General features: G+C 40.2%; 1 protein-coding gene across 1 annotated transcript in view; it reads left to right on the forward strand.

Moving 5' to 3' along the window:
• GTDC1 (glycosyltransferase-like domain containing 1) overlaps nt 1–12,500 on the forward strand; it is a 133,791-nt gene that overhangs the window by 82,110 nt on the left and 39,181 nt on the right. The window contains exon 4 of the mRNA XM_009891699.1: nt 12,171–12,500. This exon is cut by the window's right edge and continues 24 nt beyond it. Within this exon, the coding sequence (XP_009890001.1) occupies nt 12,171–12,500 (330 nt within the window). The remainder of the gene's footprint in view (nt 1–12,170) is intronic.

The following is a 12,500-nucleotide window of genomic DNA, read 5'->3' on the forward strand; positions in this document are numbered from 1 at the left end:
CCCACTCTGGAGCCATTCCAAACCCGCCTGGACGCCGTCCTGTGCCACTGCTGGAGGTGCCCCTGCTCTGGTAGGGGGTGGCACTGGGGGAGCTCCAGAGGGCCCTTCCCACCCCCGCCAGTCTGTGATTCTGTGATCTGTCCAACTCTTCATTTTAGCAGAATATGATTCTTCATCTTCAGATGAAGAAAGATCTTCATCTTTCACCAGTTTTCATTGCTTAAGTCTGTACAGTGTCACTGGTCCCAGAATTCCGACCTGCGTTTTGCATCAATTAAAAGAGGGATGTGGGACTTTTTGGACAAGGAGTTAAAGTGAAAGAGCTACAAAAACTCGTAGGATTTTTCCTTGCAATAAAAATGCGCTTGCACTAGTTCTGTAGTTAGCATGGAACAAATCGGCTCTGTCATGGAGTCAGTGGGGTACAAGTGAATACGAGGTAGTAAAGGAATAATAATAAAGTAAAACAGCAAAGTCCACAGTCTTTTATGACAAAACCAGTATGATCCTATTGCAGTCTAAGGCCCTGCTGCAAATAGTATTTTCTGATGCCTGTGTAAGTCCAATTTACATATATACAAAGTGTATGAACAAAGTTATAGCAGTATGCTTAGTATTTTACTTTTTTTTTTCCTTGAAAGTAATTTGCTATTGTTCAAACTTTCAGCTTTCGCTGGTTTTGTTTCCAAAAACCCCAAAAGGAAGAGAAAATAACAAAAGTCCATAAAGGCAAAAGGGATATGTTCTCATTTCAGTTCACAGAATTTCCTGCCTTTAAACAATACAAATATATGCCCTTAGGTTTCTAACGTGCTGGAAGGATACCGAATCCTTGAAACAGATCAAATTAAAAGCGAGTCCGCTATAGCAACAGCGAGTTTTACCAGCACGTCCAATAGATCTCAACAAGAATTCGCTGGGTTTTAACCGTGTCGCCAAGCCTTACAAAATCTTAAACTGCTGACTCCATAAATGAATAAATACCCCAAACCAGCAAGCAAATTCTAAGCTGAAGTGGGCACAAATAAAATCTGATGCTTAATAATTGTTCCCTACTCATTACCCCATTTAAAAGTTATTTAATAGAACTATGAGATGTATCCACAAGCCAAACAGACATGGACGTTCGCTATGTCAAACCTTTTAAGCTTCCCTTAATTACAGTTATGTGTTTGACAGATTGAACATGGTGCTGCAGGCACTCAGGGTGAAGGACGTGAGGAGCAGGGGGGCAGCTGGCAGTAGTTGTCACCACGTTGAGCATAGCGGGTCGGGGAATTGGTGTCCCGAGAAGGGCTGGCTTGGACTTAGAAGGAGGGAGGAACTGAAGGAATTTCTCCTTGATGTTATTAAATGCTTTTGTTTTGGTTTTGTCATTTGCCTTCAAATGATGAGTTGGCCTTTCTTTCATCTTCTTGACGTATTCCAATAGAAACCTCAAGTACTGTACTGAGAGTACTCTCCATGATCATTTGGGGTGTATCTATGCGAACAACGTTCAGAGTTGTAGAAGCAAAGCACGGGACTGAATAATCATGGTCAACCTCTTTGCCTCTCCAAGGTTTCTGATGTTTTGTTTTGTTTTTTTTTTTTTAATCATAGAATCATAGAGTGCTTTAGGTTGTTAGAGACCTTAACGCTCATCTAGTTCCATTCCCCCTGCCCTGGGCAGGGACACCACCCACCAGCCCAGGTTGCTCCAAGACCCATCCAGCCTGGCCTTGAGCACCTCCAGGGATGGGGCAGCCACAGCTTCTCTGGGCAATTCGTTCTAGTGTCTCACCACCCTCATTGTGAAAAATTTCTTCCTAATGTTTAATCTAAATCTCCCCTCTTCCAGTTTGAAGCCATTCCCCCTCGTCCTATCACTACATGCCCTTGTAAAAAGTCGTTCCCCAGCTCTCTTGGAGCCCCTTTAGGTACTGGAAGGCTGCTATAAGGTCGCCCTGGAGCCTTCTCTTCTCCAGGCTGAACCCCCCCAACTCTCTCAGCCTCTCCTCACAGGAGAGGTGCTCCAGCCCTCGGATCATCTTTGCGTTCTTCTCTGATCATCTTCGTGTACTTCTTTAGTGCGGTAATGCTCGAGATGACCATGTCCCACTACAGAGCAGGTGTTAGCTCAAGCCGTTCACATATCTGCATCTCCTTACGAGGTGGGCACCATCCTTCCTGCTGTCCTCATGCAGATATGCCACCAAGCTGGTTACTGCCAGCTCATAGTGTGTAAGGGTAACAGTGCTGTTTGTATTGATACTGTTTTCTCCTTTTTCCCAACAAAAATGCATATTCCTCCTCTTGTTTTACAGTCTTTAATAGCCTCAGTAGCTCAGTGATGGGCCACGTGTGTTTTCCAGGGATTTGGTGGTGCAGGCTCCCCATGGAACCTTCTGGTACCCGGATGCTGAAGGGCAGATTCTCAGCGATCTTAAATCAGCATCACTGTCATCCTGATGTATACCACAAAAGAAAAAAAGGAAGTCCAAGGTTTTTGGGGTTTGGTTGTTTGATTGTTGTTGGGTGATTTTTTTTTTCCCTTTGATGACCCTGCTACTAGAAGTAATAATATTTTTAGAGCTTTCTGAGAAAAACTTGGTGCATTTAGGACAGAACACTACTGCCGTGCTGGTTCTAGAGTTGGAGAGAGACTTTCAGTGTTTGGACAATGAGACACTGACCCTCTGACAAAGTTGGGATTAAAACTCAAGAGTTCCCTCTAAACCCCACTGCTCAGCTGAGATACAGCTGCGTACACATTGAAACTTCAGCTGTAGTGCAAAAAAAGTGCAAATAAATCTAATATAGTAACACATTTGGAGGTCAGAGTCTCTGCATTGCCCCACGGTCCAACCCAGTGTTTTTCTTGCTACTTGGATGTTGTATTGATGACAAAATGTAGTTTAGATTTTTTGTGTGTGTGTGTGTGTGCGTACAATTATTATTTTTAATTAATTTCTCTAGCTTTTCCAGATAAAGCTTTCTCCAGTTAAACCTTCAAGCGAAAGTATTTCTTTCACGTTGCTTATTCCTTTCTTGGGGTACCTGAGAAAGTGTTAAATAATTAAGGTGAAATATGTGTTTTCCTGAGAACGGCACAGAAGTTTACGTTTGCGCGGTGGAGTGAGTTATCAAAAACAGATGTCAGCAAGTGGAACATTTTACATAAATTTATTAAAATCATTATTTACCTGTAAGTTATAAGAAGGGCTTAGTTGCACTAGTTTGTTGCCAATATGTCCTGCCAATAATCTGCCAAAAAGCAGCTTGCTGGCAAAATCACTGAAATGGTTAGCTTATGCTCGCACAGAACATTACAACCCCGAGTCAAATGAAAACCTCCTATAAACGAACTCTTTGATGGTGGATTCGCTGGAATATGTTATTGATATATGGTATACAGTTTATATGGCTTATGTATACTGTGCAAGAAATATGGATATCTATTAAGGGTAACTCGATACGTAATCGGTTCAGACAGTTATTGTGTTCGGTATTTGCTATGAATAAGATCACACGGTGACCGTTCAGTTTGAAAATACAGACTCTTCACGTGCAGCCCAAAGCACCGGCATGCTATTTATACAATTAATATGGAAAGGCCATTGAAAATGTAAAATATCTGACATCCATACAGAGTCATTTTAAAGGCAACTTTTCTTCTAGGAACAATTTATACATTACATAAACTCATATTTTTCATCCAAGTATCATTTCGAGAATAGCAAGCTTAAATATTGGAGGCCATAGGGAAACATAATATTACGATAATGTTCTTTGGTGCGGTTTGGAAGGTTTTAGGAAACATTTGGAAGTATTTTTCTCATAAAGTCACTTAACTATTGAAGTGTTATGATAGCACTCCCTTCTGCATTGCGTATGTTAGAAAACAGCCTGTTTAAAGGGGACATCCATCCTATATATCCTGATTAGAAAGACTTCCACAAAACAGGAAATTATATGTTACAGGATCCTGGTATTAGTTTTAATTAAAAAAAAAAAAAAGAAAGAAAGAAAGAAAAGGCAGGATAATTTAAGGTGTGATATCAGTTTTCAAACACCCATTTCCAATTCTGTTTAGCAAGAAGAGATACTGTATTGTTTTGAGCTATATGTGAAATTTGCATTTTCTAAATAAGCACTGGAGAGCTGAGATTTTTTTTTTCTGTTTAAATAAGCACTAATAAACACGACCGATCCTTTAGGATCCTAAAGAACCTTCAAAACCTTGCAATTCTCAGCAATTTTTCCCCATGGTGTGATTCATTCTTTTGAACTTCTGCAGAAGCAGAACTTTAATCAAGAATTTCTAAATTTCTGGCCATTGTTATCAAGGTGACTGTTAGCGCTCCAGAAGTGTATCTGTTACCTTACAGTGCCGGTGTAGCAGATCTGCACAGTCATGATGTTTAATTACAGAGAAAATGACTTTGTTTTTTTCTAAACTATCAATTAATTCCTGTTTTCATATCTTGTGCAAAATAATGCATAAGTTATTTTCATCTGCATTATAAAATATGTATTGTAGTTCATTACCATCTTTCTGTGAGTTTTTAAATTATCACCATTTCATTGTTGAGAATGATGTTCTTAGAAATTGTAACTGCACAGATTCTTACATTTAGTGTTAAAGGATTTCGGAGTACTGAAGATGTCAATTCAGAAATAATAGATTTAGGGTCAAACTCTGTCTCTCTTGAAGTCTGAGAGCTTTGCCTTTGACTTCAGTGGGTCCAAAGTCTCCTTTCTGGTATTAAAATACAGAGTAATCGCTATTTGGTTTATTTATTATTTTTTTTTGTGACTTAAAGCGCTTAAGATATTGTTGAAGTCATTTGTCAGGAGTAAATATGTAACAAAATGGAATAATCCTGCAAGTACTGGATTAGGCTAGACGTGCTTTTGGCTGAAATGATGTCCAACAAGAGCAGCAGAACAGAAGAATCAAAACCAGGCAAGCTTTGACTTTGGGGGATATATTTGGTTTGGAGGAGTTTCACCTGCCTTCGCTCCTGGTTTGCATAGTTTTGTTGCAGGCGTGTGTTTTGGAAGGTAGTACTTTTCCTTGTATTTTGGGGAATAAGAGTTGAAGAACACGTTAGTTAAACTCCTGGTCATCTAGAATATCGGCTTTGCAGCGTGTCTCGAGCAGTAATCTTAATGTTAGAAATTCAACTGTAATATTGGGGGGAAAGTTAAAGATCGGTTTGACCATCCTCCTTATTTTGAGGTACAGATATGGCACCTTAAAGAATAAACTGCTATGAGTGTTTTTGAGTCAGAGTGAAACTAGATTGGAAAGAAAAGCTAAGTCAAAGGGGGAATTTTTGGCAGTATCAAATATGAATACTAGATATTGAGGGATTTTGCTCAGAAATTATCTGGAAAAATAGGTGAGAGTTACGGTTTGAGGATTCTGAGAATTATCCTGTTTTTCCTGTTTTTCTTCTGCGCTCTTTACTGTTGACATCTCTCCTCTCCTGCCTGTCTCATCTTCCTTCCCCACTCCAATGGACCAAGTTACCCCTTGAGTCAAAACCAGCTGCCTGTGGTTGATCTGGATGCAGCCTCTCTTCTCCAGGAGCATCTCTGGGTCCTTCCTGCTAGCCAGGCACACCGCCAGAGCAACAAGGGTTGTTGCATTCAGCTAAACTGTTGCCAAAACAGCAATATTCCAGCTTATTTGTCAGAAGGAGGTCTTCTTCATCCTTGCCCTCGATGATAGTTAAAACTTGGCTGGATGAGACAACCTGGTCCAACTGGTTGGGCTTTGAGCTGAAGGTCAGACCAGAGACCTCAGTGATTCCCTGAGACTATTCTGTATTTCTCCTGAGTTGAGCAAGAGAGGAGATGAGGGAAGATAATGACAGGGAAAAATGATTACATCTCGAATACTTCCGTACTTCTGTATTTTGCAGGTCACAAACAGGGGAGTCTGTGTAAACCCTACTTGTTCTACCCAGGAAAACATATATTCTAGTGCGGGGAGACAAGCTCAGCCACAGACCTTGTATTTTCTTTTGCTGTGCCCTTCCCAGTGCTTAATCTTGGCTCTGTTCGGTTTTCTTTCTGTTCTCTCTCTTTGCTCCTAATCCTTGTCCATGCTCATAAGCCCCTAATATTTATATGGCATTATCTGTGTTAGAGATTACTGCTGACAAGTAATCTCTTCCCTCTTCTGAATGAAGAATTACAACCATCGCTAAAGATGAGAAAGTGAAATTAGATCCCCGAAAGTATGTGACAACTTCAATAAACCCTAATATCAAATTCCCTAAAGATGGGGAATCTTCTTTTGAGCTTTGAGGTTTGAACTGTAGCACAGCTTTGGGACACCTGATCACACTCAGCAACTCAACTCTTTCTTTTTTTTTTTTTTTTGCTGTGGAGCAAAATGTGGCAGTAGTTGCAGAGGAAAAAAAAATCAAGAGAAAAATCGCTGAACTGAGACGAGTCTCCCAGTTTTGTCATTTGTTGCAATCTTTCGAGAAGGAGCTAAATACAAATGCACTGGTTTTACTGCCAGCAGGTGATTCGTAACATTAGATATAAAAAATATAGATGTATAAATTTATATATAAATATGAGAACCAATTATATACTAAACTAGTTGCTGTCCTAGTTTGGCCTCCAAAGAACTGCTTTCATGGCCTTTTTTTTTGTTTTTGTTTTTCCCTTAGAACAGAGTGGACAAAATTTTGACTTGTGAAAAAGCTCAGAGAGATCCGTGCAGCTTTGGTATTTGTACGTCTTGGCCAGTAATATGTGTGCACGGTTGTATAGTTTTACATATATTTGTAGTAATTGTGAGAATAAATTCAGCGTGGGAACAGGATAAATTCAAAGAAGCGGAGAGTGCAAAAGTGGAATTTCCCAGTTATTGCAAAGACAAAAATGACTGTCCATCACAACAGCCAAATGGACTCCAGGTATTAGAATCACAGAAGCTCTCCACAAAACTCTGTAGTGTTTTAGGACACATAAATCCTCCTAAAAATATTACAGTCAACAAAGAGACAATTGTGGTCCTGTTTAAAGAAAGACAAAGGACATTCTCAGACAGTGAGTTTGTTAAATTGTGAGTTATGCCGTGACGGTGCATCAGTGATGAAGGAAACGTGGCAGCTCTAACACGTGTGTGCTCCAGCCCCAAAGCCTGGGGAAGGCTTCGAAATGTGTCTGATCATAACTATCTCCCTTTGATGCTTTTAAACTTTTTAATGGCAATATATTTTTTTAAGAAATAAATAAATCCAGGGCACTTTCGGAACTATGTTTAACTTTGCTTGCAAATGTAAATAAGGTTACAGAAGGGGAAGTTCTTATCAATTCAGGGTGTTTTTTTTAAGCTTATATCCATTCTTACAAATTATCCCGGCTCATGGAGAACAACTGTCCAAACCAGTATACAACACGCAGAACTTGCCCGTATAATTTGATCGAACCTAAACCAGCACTCTGGTTAGTCTTTCTAATGGGGTTTCTATTCATCGAGCAGTGACATTGTGGCCCTTCCATCCTTTTTGGCTGTTGTTCTTAATAAAATGGTGCACAAAGTGACTTTCAGTGCTGCGAAAAGAAACCAAATCCCGTAAGTAATTTTCCATTAGGGCAAATGAAGCGCTGCGAATAAACACATGCGCTGTAACATGGCAACGCGGTACCAAAGGGCTGGGGAAAACGCACATGTCCACTTCAAGGAAAAGCACATGGGTTTCCTCAGAGTTGGAATAAATGGCATAAATGAAAAGAAAATATATAATATATAGATTGGGGAGTTTTAAAAACATAAATCTATTCTTCACAATGGCAAATATTTAGATTGAAACTCTGACTTTTAGTATACGGAATTTTTAATATATGTGACCTGAGTTTAATTTTTAACCCATTTTTCAACTAAACATCTATACCTAGTATGCAAAAAGAGAAATTTTTTAAGCCTCAGTCTTTTTAAAGTCTTCATGAAGTTTTAAAATTGACTGTTAAATGTATCCGAGATCCTCAAAAGTCTGAATAAATAGAAGAAAAACAGTTCTGAAAGTTTTGAAAACAAGTTGTGATACTAAAATTAGATATTTGAGTCTCTCACTGTTTGTTCTGAACTTTCAGTGTTTAAATACATATGAGTTATGGATAAAAGTAAAATATTTTCCATGTGTTTTTTAAATCTAAGGGGCAGTACCTTGTGGAATGTGTTGAAAGTGTTAATATTTGTATGCTTTGGTGATATTTTTTTCTGGAAAGTTTCACATGTACAAATCTTCACTACCACAAATTAGTAATAACAATAAAACCCTGCTCCCATATTAAAAATAGACTGCTATGGCATTTTTCTTACGTGACTAGTGCGTGGTGTAACTAAGGTCGAGAAAAAGGGTGTATCCTTCTCGATAACTAAATCCTGCCTATCTGCTGCGGGAGTTCTCCAGCTTGTTTTTTAGACTCAAAGAACAGTGTGGGTTGGAAGAAACGTTTAAAGGCCATCTAGTCCAACCCCATGCCATGACCAGGGACATCTTCAACTAGACCAGGTTGCTCAGAGACCCGTCCAACCTGACTTTGAATGTTTCTGGGGACGGGGCATCTCCCAACTCTCTGGGCAACCTGGGCCAGTGGCTCACCACCCTCAGTGTGAAAAAATTTCTTCCTTATATCGAGTCTTTTAAGCCTATGGCTGCTCCTGCCCCAGGTCTGCTGTTCCATAACCGGCCTCTCTGAGGTTGCATCTTCTGAAATTTAGACGAGGATAAAAAAAAAAACCTCTGATGATCTTTCTGGGAGTAGATACTGCCTCCAAATAAAATACTGGAACGCTTGTTTTTTCTACAGGTTATAGACTTCTGGATGGTGTTGTAGAAATCCTGTAAGCTCTTGATGGTTATAAATGACTGAGATCTGGGCAGGTACTGGATGGAGAGATGACTCTGTCTGGAAGGCAGCAAAAAAGAAGAATTAATGTGAGTTTGGAAGAGGAAGAATAGAATAGCTGGAGCAAAAATGTTCTGGAGAAAATATAAAGACAAAAAATGTGCTAACTAGACATTGTCTTTCTCCACCATGCGCTTGGGAAATGCACATGAACAGGTTTAGAAGATTTCACGTTGTTATTAGTTTATTTTCAGGTCATTTATTTAAGTGTCATAAAGAACATTAGCTGGCGGTTAGGGACTACAATATCCATTATATCATTCCAATCATGTGGACAAGTTTATACTACATATGATTTACAATGGTCTTTCCGCAGTTAAAATTGTTATATTCAGGTACAACATTTTATACACGGTTGTATTTAGTAAAATCCAAGTGGCTGAGCACGGAGACGTCTTCCAATCAAAGTCCGAAAAATTAATGCTTTTATGTGAACACTGCGGGTTGCAGCGAGAGCTGTTTATGGCTCTCTGCCTACATCCTTTATCATGTCTCCACTGTTGTTAGTAAAATATACAGAACTACTTTATGCCAAAACAATGGAAGTTAATGCAGATAACTTGTTCCAAAGTTAACCATCAAATAAATCTTTTTTTTTTTTTTTAAACTGTTAAGTGAAATGGTGTTCTAAAACTTTTAAAAAATTGTCAAGATGATGAATACTGTGTGTGTAATACAAGTAAATACCACGGAATTGATTGCACACACATGTCTTAAATAAGGGATGTTAAATAGTTTATTCCAGAGAGAGATTGGTGAAGTTTTATCTAATATTATTAGAAATTCTGCAATGACGGATCAGATTTATAAGGGCTGAAAACTAAGAAGAAAATGACTTCAGAAATAGAAATGGTGCATTGAGTGGATGATTGGCCAAGAGATTAAAGACAGGCAGGGGGATACAGCCCGCCTAGGTAGTCTGACCTCTCACACCTCGAGCAATTCTTCTTAATGGCAATGATTTTTCGAAATCTGTTAGTTAAATTTGGTTGGGTAAATCAGTCCTCTCAATTCAGTCACAGACTTGGTGGTTTAGGGCAAATCCCTTAACCTACTTCTCCTTCAGCTTTTCCCCATGCGTAAATCTATAAAAGCGTATCCTCACGGGGATGTGTCCATACTTCGGAGGAGCTACCACCAGCCAGTTTTAGGTCTATAATTCAGCTTAGACTGTCAAAACACCGACATAAGTGTTAGGAGCACGTATATATGGAATTCAGCCACACCGAATTTACGCTTTTATGCTCTGAGAATCTGCGGGTGGCTGAGTCGCCGAGGTGGGAATAGTTTAACTCAGGCTCGTTTGGGAACCAGTCTTATTTGTAACACGGGTGATGGATTTGGATGAGGCTGTTGAATGCGACTGAACTTCTTCTGGTTGGACCTATGGAGCAGCTCCAGCGAGAGACAGAGAGCAGTGGCGAAAAAGGTAGGTCTGTAGATGCCATAGGTGATTCGGTCAGTGGCTTCAAAATGCAGCTTAGTATAGATAAACATGAAAATAATACCCCAAGGGACAGCAAGCCAAATCAAAGAATCCACGTTACATGGAGCGGTTACGCAGTGACTGACTTAAGAAAGGAGATTTAGGCGTTTGAAGAAAAATCGTCAAAGCAATTAGTCAAAAGTACAACTGCAGTAAAGCTCACATAGGGGGTGTGTTTGTATGTTGTGATTTTGAAGAAAAAGGGTCTGTTTGTGTTTAGAGGTGCTCCGTTGCAGGGTGAAGTGGATGATTCCGGTGGTTGGGAATATTTGTTTCGACAAAGAGGGAAGGGAGTGGTTTGTTCACAGCCCAGAAACGAGCTGTGATGGAGTAAAACTCTGAAGAACTGTGGAGGAGGTTGATAAAGCGGAGCAAGTGTTGGCTTTAGTAAACAGTTCAATAAACAGGCTGTAGTGTGTAAACATTTGGAAATTAAAAGGAAACGGGAAATTTAAATGTCTCTACTTATCTGGGAGAACCATAATCACACTGAAAGGCATGTAAGTAAATAATATTTGGGCAAATTAACTTGAGGTACAGGCAGGCGTTTAGAGTGAGGATCCCATGGTGGCCGTGCACGTAGTCCTCTCCGTGTTAATTTAGAAGAGTCGTGTTTGAACGAAGGAGTTTCGCTGGAGTGTTTCCTGGGCACGGGCCATAATTTAAAGTAGTTAAATTGAATAGTAGAACTTTAAATCGAATGGTAGAACTAGATCTGCATAAAACGTGACATTTCACGTATTACAAAAACGAGTTTTGTGGCCTCAATATGCCTGTGCAAATGCATCCTGCTGTTGGGAAGGGTTTTCTTCAGCGTGGACATCAGATGGAAGAGCCAGTGGTGTCTAATATTGTCTGTGGTACCTCAGGGAGGTCATGAGCAGCTCTGCCTCAGTTTCCCCGTATTTGTGTTCATTACTCATACCTGTGAAAAAACATGGGGGCGGTTGCTTCTATCCTACGGGTGGATGTACAACTCAATCCTTTTCACCTAGGTGTGGGGTTTTTTTCTTCTAATTTGTAATTAATTTTTTTCTGTGGGTCACTGTAGAAGTCAGGCAAGGCTAGTTGGATGAGCAGACCCACTTCCATGTCATGGTACGTGCTTGACCCATGTTACTGGGCAACAGTCTTTCTGCGTTGGCTTTCATTGACGGGTGGTGAAGCAACTCGTTGGGCTCAAGCCTAGGCGTAGACTAGACCTATGTTACGTTGAGCATAGACCTATGTTACGTTAAGATTGGTAGCATTTGCTACCAATCTTTGCTGTAGTCCTGGCAAAAAGGCCAAGGCTTTTCTGGCAGAATTGACTTTTTACTTCCCAGAGGTGTTTGCTTGGTTTGATTTTAGCAAGCAAATAGTTTTGTTCTCCCCGTTGATGCATGTGTGAGGTGGTTCAGTGGACACCTTTGGCTTCTCAACCCAGTGAACCTGTTATTTTAATTCACAGGTAACATATTCACTAAAATATATATAAACCGTATCATTTGAGCAACCTGGTCTAGTGGGAGGTGTCCCTGCCCATGGCAGAGGGTTGGAACTCGATGATCTTCAAGGTCCCTTCCAACCTAAACCATTCTGTGATTCTATGATTCTGTGATTCACTGAACACTAGTGGAGTTGTTGCTTGGATGGATATAAAATACCAACCATGTTTTGTCTTCTCATTCTTTATTCATTAATTAACAATTGCCAGGTGAAACTGAAATCCAGCATAAACTCAAGACAGATTATGTGGTTTTTTTCTTCTTTTTCCTAACAGGTTCATGCCAGAACATAAGCTCGCCCATTTGGAGAAGGTAATGGGGGTTAGAAGAAACGGAGACGCTTATCAATTGGAGGCTCAGCAGAAGACCGGAGCTTTAATGAAAACCAGGGACACGCATCGCGAGTCTGGACTTCGTGAAGCCCAACGTGGACCGTGTACCACCCAGCAGGAGGAACTGCCTTCCCCGTGCACGGCACCGGCGAGCCTGCCCGCCTCTGAAACATCAGAAAGCACAAATCCTTGTCAAGAAGAAGAAGATAAGCAACATCTGACTTTTAACCTCTCTCATATCTTGAGCGGACAGGAATGTCAGCAGAGACCGTT

The sequence above is a fragment of the Charadrius vociferus genome, unplaced genomic scaffold (genome assembly GCF_000708025.1).
Source record: "Charadrius vociferus isolate BGI_N301 unplaced genomic scaffold, ASM70802v2 scaffold109, whole genome shotgun sequence".
Taxonomy (NCBI): domain Eukaryota; kingdom Metazoa; phylum Chordata; class Aves; order Charadriiformes; family Charadriidae; genus Charadrius; species Charadrius vociferus.